The sequence below is a fragment of the Lepidochelys kempii genome, chromosome 17 (assembly GCF_965140265.1).
Source record: "Lepidochelys kempii isolate rLepKem1 chromosome 17, rLepKem1.hap2, whole genome shotgun sequence".
In the NCBI taxonomy this organism is placed as follows: Eukaryota; Metazoa; Chordata; order Testudines; family Cheloniidae; genus Lepidochelys; species Lepidochelys kempii.
The window spans coordinates 12,749,766-12,768,884 of record NC_133272.1 but is presented as its reverse complement, the minus strand read 5'-3'; the positions used below and the strand labels follow the sequence as shown (position 1 = coordinate 12,768,884).

General features: G+C 42.4%; 1 protein-coding gene across 9 annotated transcripts in view; it reads left to right on the top strand.

Moving 5' to 3' along the window:
- Positions 1-2,958: 2,958 nt before the first annotated feature.
- RABGEF1 (RAB guanine nucleotide exchange factor 1) overlaps positions 2,959-19,119 on the top strand; it is a 34,099-nt gene continuing 17,938 nt past the window's right edge. For 7 of the 9 annotated variants that reach the window (XM_073315056.1, XM_073315055.1, XM_073315054.1 and 4 more), the window contains exons 1-3: positions 2,959-3,089; positions 4,615-4,684; positions 17,280-17,476. In XM_073315056.1, coding sequence (XP_073171157.1) covers positions 17,298-17,476 — 179 coding nt within the window. In that variant the 5' untranslated portion in view covers positions 2,959-3,089; positions 4,615-4,684; positions 17,280-17,297. Of the gene's footprint in view, positions 3,090-4,614; positions 4,685-17,268; positions 17,477-19,119 lie in introns of all 9 variants that reach the window. The other 2 variants (XM_073315049.1, XM_073315050.1) reach the window with 2 other exon arrangements.

The following is a 19,119-nucleotide window of genomic DNA, read 5'->3' as shown; positions in this document are numbered from 1 at the left end:
ACCTCAGTATTATCGCAGCAACAGGCTGTTCATGATGCAGCAGCCAGGATCATCCTTTCCCACTTCCCTCACCATGTCTTTTCTTACTTGAATCTGCAGTGGCTTTTTTCTCCCCTCTGCATGAGTCAAGCTTCTCCTTGTCTACATTCATTTTCTCCATCTGCCCTCCCTTATCTGTGACACCCACTTCTGCTTTCTTTCATGTGATCCTTGGAGAAATTTCCCATTAATGTTCATAAAGCAGCCCTCCTTTCCTTAGTTCAGCAATCCTTTTTTAAAAACAAAAAACAAAAAAAATCAAATATGTTTCCTGAAGTGTAACAGCAGTTCTCAGAACATGGTCTTCTGGGGTCTTTCATGCTGGCCTGCAGAATGAAACATTTTGAGAATCATACATTGTGGTACTGGATTGGTGGGAGAGGGACGTGGCCCATGATGGGATCTTTCTCTTATAAAATGGCCAGCAGTGTGAAAAACGGTAATACCCTTTCAATATCTGTTTGTTCATTCTGTACTGTATTTCACCCACTTGTGATTTTAGACTGTAAGCTCTTGGGATAAAGACTGGTTATTTGCTTGGCACAGTCCATCCAAACTGCAGTGCAGCATACCCTTCTGCAGCTGTTGGAGTAAGTTACTTATGTCAAAAATGAATATTCTTTTAATGAAAGTAATCATTTATAGGCGCGTGTGTGTGTGTGTGAGAGACAGAGAGAAAATTTGGTACTAGTGAAAAGTGTGATGGCTTTGGAGACTGAAGCACATTTATTCAAAGAACAGATACCAAACTGGCAGCCTGGAGCAATCACTATTAAATGTTGGATGAGGGAAGTAATTTTGTCTCCAGGATCTGTTCATGTCTGGTGAGATGGTCAGCAAGGAGGCTGATTAGCCCCAGCTATGTGCATGGCTTTCATAAGGGGGACACCTTGTCCAATAGGAAAGAGAGAAAACTTAATGTATGTTAAAGAAACAAATCTGGCATCAATTGAAGCTACTACTTTCCTGATTTTTTTTTTCTCATCACTTACTTGGTTTTGCAGATAGTTGAAAAGTAGAGAGAGCAGGAACTCAGCATTGTTGGTTATATTGTCAAGATTCTGATATCAGTGTGGGCTTTAATTTTGGCTGCTTTGTGGAGCAACAGAACATGTATTTTTACCATCCATTCCATTAGCTAAATTTCACTTAATATTGTAAAATATTATTTGAGTGGTTTTCTTTCATAAGCTCTACAAGGCTTAAATCTATTAGCAGTTGTCATGTTTTATATCCTTTTGTCTTCTACAGTTTTATACAGTAGAACCTCTGAGTTACGAACACCAGAGTTACAAACTGACCAGTTAACCACATGCATCATTTGGAACTGGAAATATGCAATCAGGCAGCAGCAGAGACACCTCCCCCCCACCCCCACCCCGAAAAAAAGCAAATACAGTACAGCACTGTGTTAAACATAAACTACAAAAGAAGAGAGAGCACCATTTTTCTTCTCCATAGTAAAGTTTAAAAACTATATTAAGTTGATGTTCAGTTTTAAACTTTTAAAAGACCAACTATGATGTTTTGTTCAGAATTATGAACATTTCAGAGTTATGAGCAACCTCCATTCCTGATGTGTTCTACTATATAAACTTTTTTTTACTGGTGCCCCCTTTCACCTAGACAGCCTCTGAGTGTGACACCCCCCCTTCATAAATTAAAAACATGTTTTTATGTATTTAACACCATTATAAACGCTGGAGGTAAAGTGGGGTTTGGGGTGGAGGCTATCAGCTCACAAACCCCCCCCAATAGACTCCTGAACCCCTGTACTATACACTCCTTAACTGGTGGGCTTATGCTTTTAATAGTTTAAATTACTTTAACTATGCTGCCTGACTATACTGTAGAAAATAACCCTAGGTTCAAATTGCACATGAACATTCTTTAGAATTACAATAACAATCTTACAGACTGTTATAGCCCTTTATTTCTGTCCTGGTATAGCATATGCAGCAAAAACAGTAGTGACTGACCTCAGACTTGAAAAGCGCTGTAATAACACGCTCACTCTGGTAAATCGGATATTTGTGATGTGAGCATTTATGTCCACACATTGCAGCTCGGAAACAGTCAGCAACCACGAGGCTTTGTCAATGGAAGGATCAATATTCCGCATGATCTGCTTGGTAACAGTGCTAAACACATCCTCTTTTATAGCCCCGATGAGCTATTGTGGCAGTCCTCTTCGTTAGCTCATTTGCCACCGTTCCTTATTTTAAGGGCTATTACAGATCTCAATGAAACTGTCTCCATGTCTGGCACATCAATGAAATGTCTAGGGGATTGTTGGCGCTCTTAGGAGGGGACAGATGCATCACACTATGGTGACATACATTGTGATACAGAAATTCTTTGGGGCAGCTGGAAACCACCCTGTGCCCCCTGAAGGAGTAAGACTTGAGTAATAGCCTCATCCTTGCCAACACCACGCCCATCACAATCGGACTCTAGGCCAGCCGTTCTCAAACTGCTGCAGGACCCTCACGTGGATGGCAACCATGGGGTCCCCAGGGCTAGCATTGCATGCTTGGGAGCTGGGGCTGAAACCTGAGCTCCACTCCCACCCGGGGCAGCGGGTCTCAGGCTCCAGTCCCCTCTGCCCCCACCCGGGCTCATGTCATAATGGTGTTGGCCAAAGGGGGTCATGGTGCCACCACTGAGCTAGGCAGCCCCGGGCCCGGCTGGCTGCAACATCCCGTTGCCAGTGACAGGGCTCTGCAAGCAGGGCCAGTCCTGCAGGTCCTAAATGTGTGTGGGGGGGAGGGCTTAACCCTCCCCCCAGCTGGGGACAGGGCCTGCTACCCCGATTGCCCCCCCCCCATTCCCTCTCCCTCAGCCACTGCCCCAGGTGCTCCGCCCACTCCTTAGCCCCGCCCCCGCTCGGGCCCCGCCCCGCCGAAGCTACCCGGAAGTGACGGCGCCGCCGCACGCACGCGCACGCGCGCTGACGCAGCGGCAGAGGCTCTGCCGAGCTGGCCTGAGCTGAGGCGCGTCGCGTTCGCAGGCGGCGCAGTTGGAGGGGCCGGAGCGGGACTGAGACGCAGGTGGGGCGGCCCCCCGCGGCGGGAGCCGGGTGCCTCCTCCCGGCCGGGGCGAGCGTGGCGGCGCGGGGCCTTGCCAGCCCCCGGGGCGTGGGGGGAGCGGGGCCGTCCTGCCTCTTGCTGGGGGCGTCGGGGGGTGTCAGGGCAGCGCTGAGCCGGTCCTGACCCAGTTACCGGGGGGGGGCGGGTTCTCATCCCCCGACCCCGTAGGGCGGCCCCTTCTTTTCCCCCTTCCCCTCCCCCGCCGCGAACACGGGTGTTTCCCCAGGGCCGTGTCAGGAGCTCGCCCTGATCCCGCCCCCCCCGGCGAGCCCCTCCTAGCCCGGCCCGGAGCGGGGTCAGGCAGGCGGGAGGGAAAGGCCGTAGACCGTGGGGTGGGGCTGTGCTAGGAGTCCCTGGGGTAAAGGGCCCCCCGGGGCTGCCCGCTCCAGCCCCACCCCCCGCGCGGAGAGGCTGCGCTCTGAGCCGGTGAGCGCAGGACAGTGGTTCTCAAACTTGTGAACTTGGGTGACCCCTTTCACATACCAAGTCTCTGAGTGCGACCCCCCACCCCCCCCTTATAAATGAAAAACACTTTAAAATATGTTTAACGCCATTATAAATGCCGGAGGCAAAGCGGGGTTTGGGGTGGAGGCTGACAGCTGGCGACCGCCCCCACGTAATATCCTCGCGATCCCCTGAGGGATCCTGACACCCAGTTTGAGAACTGCTGATATGAGAGGAGGGATGGGGTGGTGGTTAAGGCACTAGGCTGGGGCTCGGCAGCCCTGGTTTCAATTCCCAGTTCTGCTGCAGACTTTCTGTGTGTGATCTTTGGCAGATCTCTGCCCAAATCTTGTGTCTCTGTGCCTTGGTTCCCCATCTGTGAAAGGGAAAAACTTCCTTTTTTCTATGCTTTGTCCATGTAGACTGTAATCTCTCTGGGATAGGAACTGTGTCTTACTGTGTATGGTGCCTAGCACACTGGGGCCTCTATCTTAGTTGACCTCTAGGTTATATGATAATATAAATAATAATTTGTGACAATACTGGTGAAACATAGTTTGATCTTTCTGGTTGACTGCTGTTCAGTTCAAACATATTTTATTGGCACAGCAGGCTATACAAGTCCTGTCAAAACATCAGGGAAACCAAGGTTTGTGTGTCATGGGCGTATATCAAGCTTCTGCCTAGAGCAGACTTCACAGACATTTGGAGACGTTGTGGCAGTGGGGAAAGGCTCCAGCAGCTCCCTGTTGTGGGGAAAGGCTCTGGCAGAGAAGCAGCAGCGGGAAGAGACTCCAGCATTCCTCTGCTGCTGAGCGTTTCCCCACTGCCTCCCCCTTGCCAGAGCTTTTCGCTGACACTTGTAGCTCCACACCACAGCGCGGACGCAACTTCTCACTGCTGCATGTAGCTACGCATACCCTACACATGTTGCTGCAGGTGGCATGCAGTGTAGCCATAGCCTTTATGTTATTGCTGTCCATTTCTGTTTTTTGACGGGCTGCTCTATAATGAGGTGCTGTGCCTTTTTTTTCTTTTTTAGAATATCTTGTACTTCTTATGGACGGACTGGTTTATAGGGAAACATAGAAACTGCATGGAATAACCTTCAGGTGATTTTTTTTTCTCTTGCGTTAACTCTGGCGGGATGGGAGAAATAAACTTGTTTCACTCATTGCACACTTCAGGCTATTACTTCATGCTGACTTCCCAAGAGCATCCTGGAAAATTTGTCTACTGTCTCTTCTACTTTTGGTTAACAAATAATGTAGCTTAATCATTCAAATAGCAATTGGTCCAGCCTTGAAAATGTATTTTGAATGCTTACTAGCCCAAACAGTCTACTCACCTGTCCATTTCTATGATAGCCATTTTAATATAGTTCCCTGGGTATCAAAGGTTTATTATTTTTGTTTGTAACTTACACATGCATTTAGTGTTCATAGAAACTATAGAATGACAGCTCTGGAAACTGAAGTTATCTGTTTAAATACAGGCCAAGTACAATTTGGGGCAGCTCCAGTAAAAGTTTATACAAACAGTACTGCAGGTATTTCAATCCTGACCTTCAGGAGAGCACTTCTAGGGTTGAAAGAGTAGTGCAGTCTTAATGGCTAGTTCACTCCATTGCCAAATACTTAGTGGCAATGCCAGTGAAGTTACCAGTAGTTGTTGTGGCTTTTACAGTGTAAACATGTGTGACCATTGGAAGCAAGACTTGAACCATTACTGATCTGGACCAAAACTGAACTGGTGATCTCAATGTGAAAGGCTCTGTATCCCCGTGACCATTCCCCTGAGTTTTTGTTTAGCGGTCAGGTATTTTAAAAAGACATACAATGTTAGCATGGATTGTGACACTTTTTTGGTTAGCTCACTCATTTGAAAGCAAAGTTTGGAAGGGGTAAATAGCATAATTAAAATGGCATATTAACAATATAAATTGGTTATGTAATATATTTTTCAAGCTAATCATTTTTCATCGACATGTCTTATTTTAATTCCGTACTGAGTGCTCCTGGACAGCAAGACATTTTGACCCATTGTATAAGGGAAAACAAGGTAAACTTGGATATTCTGAACCCAGCTAAGGAGTCCTGATTAAGTTTCCACGGAGAGCTAATGCTTAGATGATGGCAGTTGTTAGAGGTCAGAGAAATTGAGATTGTACTACGTCATATTCAAATGCTTTCAAGCATAGGTATAGTAGTATAATTTGAGAAAGTTAAAAATTCTGTATTAGGGACAGTGGGTAGGTTGGAAAGTATACAGTGGTGTTTGATCAATAAAATAATACTACTAAGCATGATCTTTTGGTGGTTTGGGAGATTTTGTAAGGTATTTATTGAGTCTTGAATCTTAACGTTATACATAGCTAGGAATATGTATGGAGTTTAAAAACAACTAATTGGTGGATTCCTACAAACATTTGTTTCCGGTTAGTTCATAAAATATTTATTCAGTGATAAGTGAATAAAACTGTGCAAAGCAAAAATGTTTTTTTCCATGTCTCTCAGTGTGTAAAGTGCTTGTCATGCAACGTGTGATAGTATCTTAATTAAAATGGCTGTTGTATTTGCTATAATTAAAAAATTGTAACTTCCTCAAAGTTGGCAATAACAACGCAAAATAAAGTCATTTTTTGTGATGAAGGGAAACCTTGGTGTTATCGAGAGAGTCCATTAATAGACTCCCCTTTGTTCTGATAAAAAAGCATAGCTGAACTGGAATAGCTCATTTTCCTTTACTAGAGAGCTATATTGCAGTCCACATAAGGAGCTTTCCCTTAAGACTATCCAGTTCAGTGTATAGCATGGCTCCCATATTAATTTATTTTAAGTGTCTTTCTGTGGCTCTTGTCACCATTGTATCTAAGCATTTCACAGTACTACTTCTGTAAAATCAGGAGTAGTAATATTCCTGTTTTACACAAAACTGAGGCACAGAGATTAAGTGACTTGACCAAAGTAACACAAAAAGACTGAGTCCTAGTCCAATACCTTTGCCATAAGACCGTCTCTGAGAGGTGCTTCTTGCTGCAAGCACATTACATCAGAACTTTGGGGTCTGTGCTGGCTTCTTGTTGGCTTTCAGATTGAGTTTAAAGTGTTGATGTTGATCTACAAAACCCTGACGGCTGGTTTACACTGGGAACTTACATTGCCACAGCCACATCTCTTCAGGATGTGAAAAATCCACCCCCCCGAGCGATATAGCTATGCCGACCTCACCCCTGGTGTAGACAGCAGGAGGTCGACAGAACAATTTTTCTATAGACCTAGCTACTTCCTCTTGGGGAGGTGGATTACCTATGCTGATGAGAGAACCTCTGCCATCAGTGTTGCTAGTGTCTACACTGAAGTGCTGCAGTGTTACTTTTGCAACATTTGAAGTGTAGACCTAGTTTAAGTGGTCTGGGTATCTCACTCCCTGAGACATCACTTCTGTCCACGTGTTACCGCATCGGTTCCACTAAAAGGGAATCCAAGCTTGTGGCCCTATGGCTTAAAAGGAAATGGTACCCTCAAGGAAGGTTACTTGACTGTAGGAAGCAAGTCCTCCAACTAATATCTGTAAAAACTTGAAATTGTTGACCACCTGGGCATGCTGTAAATCCCATCATTAGTATTTTGTGGAGTGGAAGTGGGGCAAGAGGACTGGGAAGAGTTGTGATGGCTAGATCAGGAGGGTTTTTTTGTAGAATGATCTGATGGAGCAGATATTTCTATTTAGGATTTTTATCCTGTGTGTGTGTGTGTGTTTTACATTGTGCAAAAGGAAAGCTCAAGTTATGGATGGGTGCTTATTTTAAATTTATTTCAATTTGTATTACAGTCTAGTCTGTAAGTCTTCCTTAGCTTCCCCTTTCTCTTGCTGCCATTTGTCATAAACTCCTGTTATGCTTAGTCTCTCTGTATATCATTGATGTACTTCTTGTGACCAAACAAGTCCTCAGACTGTAACATATAGTCACGCTTGTGATACTGACAACACTTCAGTCAGGTGCAAGTTTACACTAAGAATTGGATATCAGATGTCAACTCCTTAAAACTGCTTCTCTCTGCCTTCAAGCAGGCAAGCAACATAATCTAGCATTTTGATAATGTATATGTGGAATAGAATAACTGATACTTCAGAAAGCTTACTTTCCATCTGGATTTTTGGATCAAAATTTATTTAAAAATGCATATTTAATGTGATACTGAATTACTTGTTTCCTTTCTTCTCAGTCATAGCAGGAAGCAATTTTCAGGTATATATTGCATGGGATTTTATTTGCCTCCTTTTCTGTATGAGGCACACAGGGTCAAGATATAGACACCTGGGTGTGATCTGTTAATTCACAATGTTCATTGCCCTCTGTGATGGATAAAATATTATCATTAAAGATGGTAGCTGAGAAAGATCTGAGATTCCATAATAAGATATACAGACAGTGGGCATGTGGACAAATTAAATTGTGGTTTTAGTTTGCACTGTCAGCACTGCTGAGGGTGGTGCTTTACTTGCATATAACATTTAAATTACTTTTTTAGAGTTGGAACAAATAGTGAATTATGTTCACTAAGATTTATAAAACTTGTGAAGCCTGGTGACCAGGACATTGGATTCCAAAAATGCTAAACAGTGGATGTAACTTCCTTTGCCAAATATTGTTACGAAATCTTATTGTGATGTTTCATTTCCATGTTGTTACCAATATTCTAACCTGGCATTGTTGCTTTAAAGTAGTGTTTGAGCAGTCGTTTGAATTCTGAATAAAAGATAAAACAATTTTACTAAAATCTTTTGACTCTCTTCCTAATGAACATATATTTAATAGGCTATAGTAAATATGCAAGAAAATAAACTTGTCTCTAATTTCTTAATATTTTTAGTGTGAATTGGTTGCTGATTAAGTTTTGGGGATTAAGTGCTGGTTCTGAACAAAGTGGTTACTGTATGATTGGGTTGATGTTAGCTTGTTTTGAAGTTATTTGTTTTCACAGAATCATGGATGGAAAATATTTACGTCATCTTGTCCCTCCCTTTTCTATGGGGGAAACTGGTTCCTAGTTTATTACAAGTACATACTAATTATATGCCTAAATGATTATTGTAGAGTAGTGTGTGAATCATGAATATTTAAGCACTTACATGACTTATAAGAAATTTATGTGCCATGCAATTCAGTGATTGCTGTTCTGAATTGAATAAATATTTGAATAGTGATTGAAAATAGAATGGTTAGTTACTTCAGTCTCATAAAGACTTGTGGCATTTAATTAAAAGAAAATTACTTGAGGTTCGTAATCACTCTTCTGAAGACGCTACTGGTAATAATGACATTACTGTTTCACTCAGGCGCAGCCAAAGAAATGCTTGCTTTCTAATGGACGCCTTTCTCCTTTTTGAAAATTTCCATTTTCGTTGCCTTTGCTCTGTTTGGGAATGGGTTCATGTGGGAGCGTGTCGTAGCCTCACATACAGTGTTTTTTCCCCCTCCGAAGTTATCCACCATCACAGTTGTACTGGTACAGCTGTACTCACGTGAGTGTTAGTGTGAATCTGCTGCTGGCAGATACCGCTGTGTCATTTAGATCTGCTCTGGGCAGGTTGGACAACTCGATGGCTAAAATCCAGAGATGCCATTCTATATTAGACTGGACTTCGGAAGAAGTCTTTACTTTGCAGTAAAGACACCGTGGTCCATCTCGTAGATTTGTACATGATTGTGCCTGGTCTATGCTAGAAAATTAGGTCTGCTTAACTACGTTGCTCAGGGGTGTGAAAAATCTATACCTCTGAGCAGCCTAGATAAACCAACCTAAACTCCAGGGTAGCCAGTGCTAGGTCCACAGAAGAATTCTTCCATTGACCTAGCTACTGCCTCTCCTATGCTGATGGAGAATCCTTCCCAGTGGCTATGCTGAAGCGCTACACAGCTGCAACACTGTAGCATTTCAAGTGTAATCAAGCCCCAGGTGTTGAAAGTGTGCTGTGAACTAGAGGTGAGCCCTACCTGAAAGCTTTCTAATCTGATGTGGAATCAATCGGTCATTCCTCCGCTAATAAAATTTAAAGCTTCAGCTGATATCTTGGCAAAATGTATACAGTCTTCCTCACCTTCCCCTTCTCATCCTGCTCTGAGGTTTAATGCTTAGCACCCAGAACATGACAATCGGGCAGTCTTGATGTTTGTTTTTGCTTCAAGAGTTCAAAAAACTTCCTTTGAAACATTTTTTGACCAGTTCTAATTAAAAGAATTAATAATGCCCACCATGAAATTCATTCCAAAGCATGAATAATAGAGGTTAGACTTAAAATAATAATAATAATCTGGATCTTGGGCAGATCAGTCTGATAGAAAGAGCAGTCTGGATTGTCGCGAAGGAATGTGGTGGAATTCAGGAATACTTCTGAGTCTCTTTGCTTGCTTCTGGAGATAGAGGATAAAAGCTGGAAGGGAGGGATTCAGGAGTCAAATGATAACCATGTTGGGTCACATGGCATTTTACTGCTGTTGGTCATAAATTATAAATGCTGGCATACGCTTAGTGTGCCTAATTTAATATGAAAGTGGATGACTTACCTTTTCCTACTAGCCTGTTTGGGTTTTTTGGACTTTCATACATATTTAAAAAAAGGAAACATTTGTTTGAACCTGTGTAACTGAAATATCATTGTTGACATTTACTGCAGTCCTACAAAGTCACTTCTTTAACCTTCACAAAGTGCAGTTATTGCTTATGTTAAGGAACCATTTTTCATGTGTTGTAGTAATTACATCATTGACTTGTACAGATGCTATCCCAGAAGTCCAGGCGCTCATAATATATGTTAATTTCTGCTTAACTCTGCCAGATTTCTGGGTTAGTTTTTGTTCTGCTGTGCAAAGATGACCCTAAACAGAATTTACATACTGTTGTATATTATAGGAATGTCATCAGTTTCATTGGCTGTGAGGATGAATTTATTTGCCTATTCTGCTTCTTGGGAGGAAAAGGCTAGGAGAGGTGGCAGAAAATGTGACTGAAGTACTGTATGACTTTTACATGATAAATTCTAGACCTAGTATGGATGTGTTAGTTAACAAACAACAGTTTTCCCTGAAGTCACAATTTTGCCTTCAGTCCTTGTAAACACTGATGTATTCTGCAATTTATTTTGATTACATAGCTGAAAAGGACGTCATTACATAATCTCAGTCTTTTATGTGCACACTAAATAAATTATGCGTGATAAATGCTATTTTGATGATGAAGGTGCCCTTTCTTTACACTATATTAAGGCTGAGGTCACAGCATTATTTTTTGTAGTCGTTCTGGTAATTTTAGTAGCTCCATCATGGGTTTGGTGCTGTGTGTTTGTAGATATTTTGCAATCTGTGTTCCCTATGAAAACTGATAAAATATAGCCTCTTGTTCCTCTTGAAAGAACTTTATTCTTAGCACAAGATGTACAATTTCCCAGGAGAAGGATCACTGCTATTTCTGTGCCTGTTGTACAGGACTGACAAATATGGCCTCGGGGATTTATACACATGTGATTGGGGGAGGGGCCCTTTTTGGGTTTAAGGCTGGCCTTGTATGTTATGTAACTGACTTAGAAATAAAGCTGTTTGCTGTGGTGTTGTAGCCTTGTTGGTCCCAGGATATGAGAGAGACAAGCTGGGTGAGGTAATATCTTTTATTAGACTAAGTCAGTGGTTCTCAGACTTTTGTACTGGTGACCCCTTTCACATACCAAGCCTCTGAGTGTGAGCCCCCTTATCAGTGAAAAACACTTTTTAATATATTTAATACCATTATAAATGCTGGAGGCAAAGCGGGGTTTGGGGTGGAAGTTGGCAGCTTGCAACCCCCCATATAATAACCTCGTGACCCCCTGAGGGGCCCTGACCCCCCGGTTGGAGAACCTTGGACCAACTTCTGTTGGTGAAAGAGACAAGTTTTTGAGCTTACGCAGAGCTATTCTTCAGGTCTGGAAAGGTTTTCAGTGTCACAGCTAAATACAGAAAAGGAGGACTTGTGGCACCTTAGAGACTAACAAATTCATTAGAGCATACGCTTTCATGAGCTACAGCTCACTACAGAGGTGGAAGAGATAAGGAGTGAACACGCTGCAGGAAACCATTCAAGATGAAGTGGGCAGTTAACACTTCTACAGTCATAGAACAAGGAGGGTTAGTGGATTATACGTTGTAATGAGCCATAAATCCAGTGTGTTGTTAAGTCCATAATTTTTAGTATCTAGTAGAATGAAGTTAAGTTCCAGGTTCATCTTTCAAAAGTATTGTGCAGGTTTTAGTTGGGGGTGAGGAATAAGAGGTCAGGAATAAGAATGATCCTTTTGTGAAAAGTGCTTACCTGTGGTTGATGTGATTGGTTTTTTTGGTCTTTTATAATTTTTCTGTATGAGTTCTCCCACTTTGTCTCTCTAGAAATAAAGATAGTGTATAAATTCAAGCATATGAAGTTTGTTTTACAAGGTGCATTCTTATTATTATCCTCACGATTGTATTGTGAAGCAGTGTTCATCTGAGGGTTGCATGTTCAGTTCCATTAAGATTTTAATGGAAGATGTTTGTGGAGATAGGTTTAAGATGCGTAAACTGATCACCGTAGACTTTCTTTAAAAGAAAGTAAGACAAGAAAATCATGTCGTCCTTCTGGTTGCACTTCCTATTTTACTGTGAGCTAGCTAGCCTCGTATCTCTGTTGCTGATCAGTTCGGTTTGACATACAAATAACTTAACTGTCCAAAAGTTGGCTAATTTCTAAGACCAATATTTTCAAGAGTCCACTAAGTTTGGACATCCAACCTGAAACACTTCAGAGTCTGAAGGCAGGGGTGGGCAAACTTTTTGGCCCCGAGGGCCACATTGGGGTTGTGAAACTGTATGGAGGGTCGGGTAGGGAAGGCTGTGCCTCCCCAAACAGCCTGGCCTCTTTCCCCTCCCACTTCCTGCCCCCCTCAGAACCCCCAACCCATACAATGCTCCTTGTCCCCTGACCACCCCCTCCCGGGACCCCACCCCCTATCCAACCCCCTTCCTGTCCCCTGACTGCCCCAACCCCTATCCACACCCACGCCCCCAGACAGGCACCCCTGGGACTTCCACGCCTATCCAACCCCCCCGTCTCCTGACTGCCCTGAGCCCTAGCCACAGCCCCGCCCCTAACTGCCCCCCAGGACCCCACCCCCTATTCAACCCTCCCTGATCCTTGACTCCCCTGCCCCCAGACAGGGCCCCCCCACCCCCTTCCGGGACTCCCACGCCTATCCAATGCCCTCTGTCCGCCCTCCCCCCCCCAAACCTTCGCCCCATCCAACCACCCCCTGTCCCCTGACTGCCCCCCAGGACCCTTTGCCCCTTATCCAACCCCGCCCTTACCATGCTGCTCAGAGCAACAAAGCCCTGTTGCCTTACCAGAGCCAACCACGCCACTGCTGTGCTGCCCGGCAGGAGCAGCGAGCCAGACCACTAGCGTCACCTCCCGCTGAAGCTGCAGGAGAGAGGGGACAGCTGGGGAGGGGCCAGGGGCTAGCCTCCCCGGCGGGGAGCTCACAGGCCTGGCAGGATGGTCCCGCGAACCTTAGTTTGCCCACCTCTGAGCAAAGGGGTGGGCACAGAAATATGCTATAATGCACCATAACACTGCCCCTTTCCTCATCTTTATACTCCCAGGTAAATCCATTCACCTCCCCCTAGTGCTCTGGCACCTGTTTGTCACATCTCTCAACTGTATTGTGTATGGAAGTTCGGAAGGGAGTGGATTCAGCCTATGACTGGGTCACAGAGGATGCCTCCTTTCTGGAGTGTGCCCGAACTATTCCTATCTTCCTCCTAGAGGGAAATGCAAGAAAAGGAAACCATAAGTTTATCTACAAAAACAAAATAAACAAAATAATGCACAAATATAAACTGCATAACTGAGCTATCACTATTGTCTGTAGTACATAAACTTGTACAGATTACTATACTCCTGAGAACAGGTCATTATTGGGATTACATAGTCAAATCCCTTTGTTTTGTTTTTCAAGATTTCCATTTAAAAATTTTAGTTCCAATCCTCCAGTGTGCTTCTATGATAGGGTCTTTTCTTTGTATTTAAATGAATGTACTACACACAAGCAATAGTTGTCTGGAGCCTACATCTGGAGGAACTTGACTTAATTAGTTTGTTGAACAGACTTAATTCAGAAGTTTATTTTAATTGCATTATTTTGTTCCTTTTTTGTAGATAAACTTATGGTTTCCTTTTCTTGCATTTCCCTCTAGGAGGAAGATAGGAATAGTTCGGGCATACTCCAGAAAGGAGTTGTTTTGGTCCTTCCCCCCGGTCTAGAACTTCTTCCTTTAATAAGGATTCATTCAGCTACTTCAAATCTAAGTTGCTGAGTTTTTACATTGAAAAGAATCTGGTTTTTTTTGTTCTGATGTACAGAAGAGCATTTGCAGCACACTAAAAAAATCTTCTTGGCCCTAGTATCTGGCTTTTCTCTTTTCTTTTTAAAGCAGTTAAAGGTCTGTTTCGATATAGGGAGCCAGATTTGTCTGTATCTCTGAACTTAGAGTTGCAGAAAGCTGTGGTAGGGTCTGCATCACTTGGATATAAAGGCAAGCCCTTTCATAAAGCAAGAAATGATGCAAGCTCATAAGTGGTTTGAGGGTTTTGTGTCTGTGGGCACTTTCAATTTGCGTCCCTTATTTCCCCAAATTCCTCCTTCATTGTGTCTCTCAAGCACCATCCTGCTCTTTTTAGCCAAAGAAATTTAAATATCTAGATAGTCAATGGACAATACTGAAATATTATTCTTGTTACAGTATGGAATGTAGGTGATTGTGTGTGTGTCGGGGAGGTAATAATTTGAGATGACAGTTGAAAAATATATGGCTTATTTCCTATAATGGTTAAGGCAGTCTTATAGAATGGATATAGAATTCATGTTGTTAGAATATTCTATGTAAAATCTCTTTCTTAAAGCTCCCAATAACTTACAAAATTGGCATATTTTTCTTCAAGCTGATCCTTCCATTGACAGTCAGCTCAGCATTGATGGAAGCAATTGAAGTGTACATTGTCACTTTCAAATAAATCTGTTGCTGATGCTGTGTGAAAAGCCTGTGGCTCTTAAGAAGTTAACATGCGGCTCCTTGTCTAGGCACCAACTCTGGGGCTGAAGCTACAGGCGCCAGCTTTCCAGTGTGACAGGGGTGCTCACTGCTCAAACCCTGGCTCTGCCACAGGCCCTGCCCCCACTCCACCCCTTCCTGCCCCCTCCTCGGAGCCTGCAGTGCCCTCACTCCCCCCCCCCCATTGCATGCCAGAAACAGCTGATTGGGAGGTGCAGGGAGGGAGGGGGAGGTATTGATTGGTGGGGCTGAAGTAGTTTGGTTTCTCTTCTGCATCAGGTCTCTTAAAATCTCTTACCTAAGTCATTGGGAAATGTCGAACATTGTCATAGTTTCTAAAAAAATAGTCTATTATATACATTTTAACCTGGTACAAAATGTGTGTGTCACTTTCCATACTATAAAACTGTGTTCATGGATGGTAATGTGGGGGAATAAATTGGTTTCTTATTTCTTCCGAAGTGAAATAATACTATGTTTCTCTAGATACTTTAGTTGCTGATTGAGCAAAATCAAACAAGCTTAAAACATGTTTTATTATCCACAACCTTTGTATGTGTGAATTTCAGAGGAAATGGAAAGATCTTTGGTCATGTTCTTTTTCCCTTTCCAGTTAAGGGCTACTATTGAATTAAAAATCAGTTCAAGAAAACAAAACAAAGCACCTTAACACCTTAAACTAAAACCATTTTTAAAGAAAAAATATTTTTCACTATGCTAGTTTCATTTTTGCATTTAACTCAGTCTAGTCCATATCAGCTGTGTGTGGTCCAGTTCCTTTTTCATGTTCCCTTGCAATAGTCAAACATATTTTGGGGTGGAGGTGTGTGTATGTAGGAGGATGTTCAAATCCAAGCTTTAACATTAATATATGCATAGTGCTTTAATGCTGAGTTGCTTATGTTTAGAGTCATAAGTGAATTTGTTTGTTTTGTCATAAATGGAGCCAAGCAATTGAAATTAGAATGAAGCTATCTGGCAGTTAACTGCTCCATCACTGTGAAACTGTCCATGGGACAAGCTGTCCTAAAAGAGTAAAGACATTTACACAGTTTATTTCCAATCTGTGTATTTGAGTCAAATTTAATTATTTTCAAACAATTCAGAGGCTTAGGTCAGTAAATGTAGTTTCATTTGTCTTGTTCGGTACTGCATCAAATAGTTTAAAATTCTGAAAGTTGAGACCTACTGCTAGATAATGAATACCTGACTCTCTAATACTATGAGACATTGGTGCAAATACTGATTCTTACTCAGTTGTATAGACTCGTTGAAGACAAAAATGAGAAAAATGATCAGGAAACTAGGGATCTGGTTGCTTATTAAATTCTTGGATCAGTGTTAGATGGTTGTAAATCTGTTCAACAGAAATATTGCCTTACTTGCCTCCATGCTAAAATGGCTGACAATATTGGATCTGTCATGTCTTATTACCATGGCCCTACCAAATTCAGGGTCCATTTTGGTCAGTTTCGCAATCTACAATTTTTAAAATCCTATAATTTCATGATTTCAGCTATTTAAATCTGAAATTTCACTGTGTTGTAACTGTAGGGGTTCTAACCCATAAAGAGGCAGGGGGGTTTGCAAGGTTATTGTAGGGGAGGTTGCGGTACTGCTATCCTTACTTCTTTGCTGCTGCTGGTGGTGACGCTGCCTTCAGAGCTGGGAATCTGGAGAGCGGCGGCTGCTGGTCAGGAGCCCAGCTCTGAAGGCAGAACCACCGCCAGCAGCACCGCAGAACGAAGGATGGCACGGTATGGTATTGCCACCCTTACTTCTGTGTTGCTTCCTGCAGAGCTGGGCCCTCAGTTAGCAGCCACCCAGCTCTGAAGGCAGCCATGCAGACGTAAGGGTGGTAATACCAAAGCCCCTCTTCTCCCCCTAACTCTCTTTTGGTTCAGGGCCCCCAATCTGAGAAATGCTGGTCTCCCCATGAAATCTGTACAGTATAGGGTAAAAGCACACAAAAGACCAGATTTCATGGTCCGTGATACTTTTTCATGGCTGTGAATTTGGGGTAGGGTCCTACTCATTAGTTTGACTTCTTCAGAGATGGTTAGATCCTAAATACAAATCTAGTAAATACAAATACATCCTGTATCTGTTCATTAAGGAGCCATGTATTTTACTATGTTTGACATTCTCCTGCCTGGCATGTTGTGTAATCACTCGTACCCACACACTACCCTGGTGAGAGTGGAGTGTTCTGCTTTGGTAGCCTTTTACGTTTTTTTCAGAGTTGTATGACTACACAAGGTGCAAGACAGTGAAGAATCAGACCTCCTGTATTAAGAGTTGACCTGTACATAGCACTTTACATTGACAAAAGCTGTACACATTTACATTCATCCTGTGACTGTTTTGGTACTGTATGATTGTATAACCATCAAATGATGGTGTTCTAACTAGTGAAAATTGCCCTGGATCCTCTAGCCTTTGTGTTTTTACTACTTGAATTATCGAATAATTCGAGAGAGGATAGCTTCTCTCTGTAAGACAAATGGACTCTTCAAAATATTTACATTTCTTTATCAAAGTATTTTCATTGGATTTCTTTAACTGTCTGTCAACAAGTTTCTCTTCAGTTCTTTAAACAGGAAGAAATGAGCCTAAAGTCTGAACGCAGAGGAATTCACGTTGATCAGTCAGAACTACTGTGCAAGAAAGGATGTGGTTACTATGGAAACCCTGCTTGGCAGGGCTTCTGCTCCAAGTGCTGGAGAGAAGAGTACCATAAGGCCAGGCAGAAGCAGATTCAGGATGACTGGGAGCTGGCAGAGCGGTAAAGATGCCTCTTTATTCCTTCATCCCTTGCAGTCAGATGGCTTTGCCAAACAGTATGGCCATCTTTTATTTTATAGTTCTTTTTACCCTTCTTGCCTTCAGTTGCCAGCTGTGGGCTTTGCAGGAGGAGACCGAATCAAATTTCTGATCTCGAGGAAGAAATTTGTCATTTGTGACATTTTTGCATAAAAAACACTTCAGAAGAGCATTGCTATGTGGTAACTAAGGACAACAAAACAAAACCCCAATAAATATTCTGCATAATCTACACGATAAAGTCTGGAATTCCATGACTAATCCTTGGCAGTGTACAAACTCCTTTTATTTCAGTCTTTTTTTCTTAGATGCTGATTAGATTAAATTACAGTTGATTATACTTCTCAGCTAATATTTTTGTCCTGGCAGTAGCAAGGATTAAAAATGCCACCATTTTCAGCATTAACTGAAATTTATAGTTCCTCTACTGTGAAACATGATCAGCAGCATCTTGGGTTTAGCCAATAATTAATATGAAGTTTCAGTTTTAAGTACTTTCGTTACTTTATAAGCAAAATTGGCAAAAGTACATCTTGTTTCTTTAATATAGGCTTGTGTCCCCAGGCAATTATTTCTGATTAGCTATTTCTGTTTAACTCCGCATGTGGACATTCTTATTCTGGAATAAGAGCATCCACACGTGGAGATAATCAGAAATAGTTAATCTGTTTTAAATGCACATCCTACCTTATTCCAGATCAAATTTCATGTGTAGTCAATCCTAGCAGCAAAGATTTGTTTTTTACATCATGGGTGAGATGATGTTTTTGCTTTATGCCCATTCAATAAATGGCATTTTAGTAACTTCTGCTATCTTCAGCTGGCCTGGAAATGTCCAGCTGTGATTTCCAATGCATACTGCACCACAATTATCCATGCCTCCATTACCTACAGGCTGCAGTACTATAATGCTTAAGTTTACCTTTGAAGGTTGCTTGCATGTTTCACCTAGTGGAGAATGTGGCCACATCTGTCATTAAGGGTTTGTCTACACTAAAGTTTTTTTTTTTTTAAAACTTTAGTTGATTGCCAGTTAACTTGCATTTGCTACTCCACAAACATTGGTTCCAGCAATTGAACATTTGTGGCATATCCTAGAATTCAATCTGGAATAAATCTCAAACTTTTTTGGAATGTCCAGGCTAGAATGTAGACACTTGTTAGCTAACTCAAGTTAACTGGCAATCAATTAATCAAGTTCTAAAAAAAAAACTTCAGAAAAACCTCATGTAGACATACCCTAACTCAGTGGTGGGCAACCTGCGGCCCGTCAGGGTAATCCGCTGGCGGGCCGTGAGACAGTTTGTTTACATCGACTGTCCGCATGCACGGCCACCCGCAGCTCCCGGTGGCCACGGTTCGCTATCTGTCACCAAGATTGACATAGACGAAAACAAATTTATAACCTCTTCAGGAGGGAATAAAGGGGGCAGGTAATAAGGGTGGTGGTATTTTTGTAACTGTCCAAGTACCATGGTGTTGGGTCTGTAAGAAATCCTTTTAATAAGTGATAACTTTTCACTGTGGATGTTGAAGCAGCAGATAAGCTCTTTATGATTATGATTAACTTGTTTAAAATAGTAAATACAATCCCTGCCTTGAAGA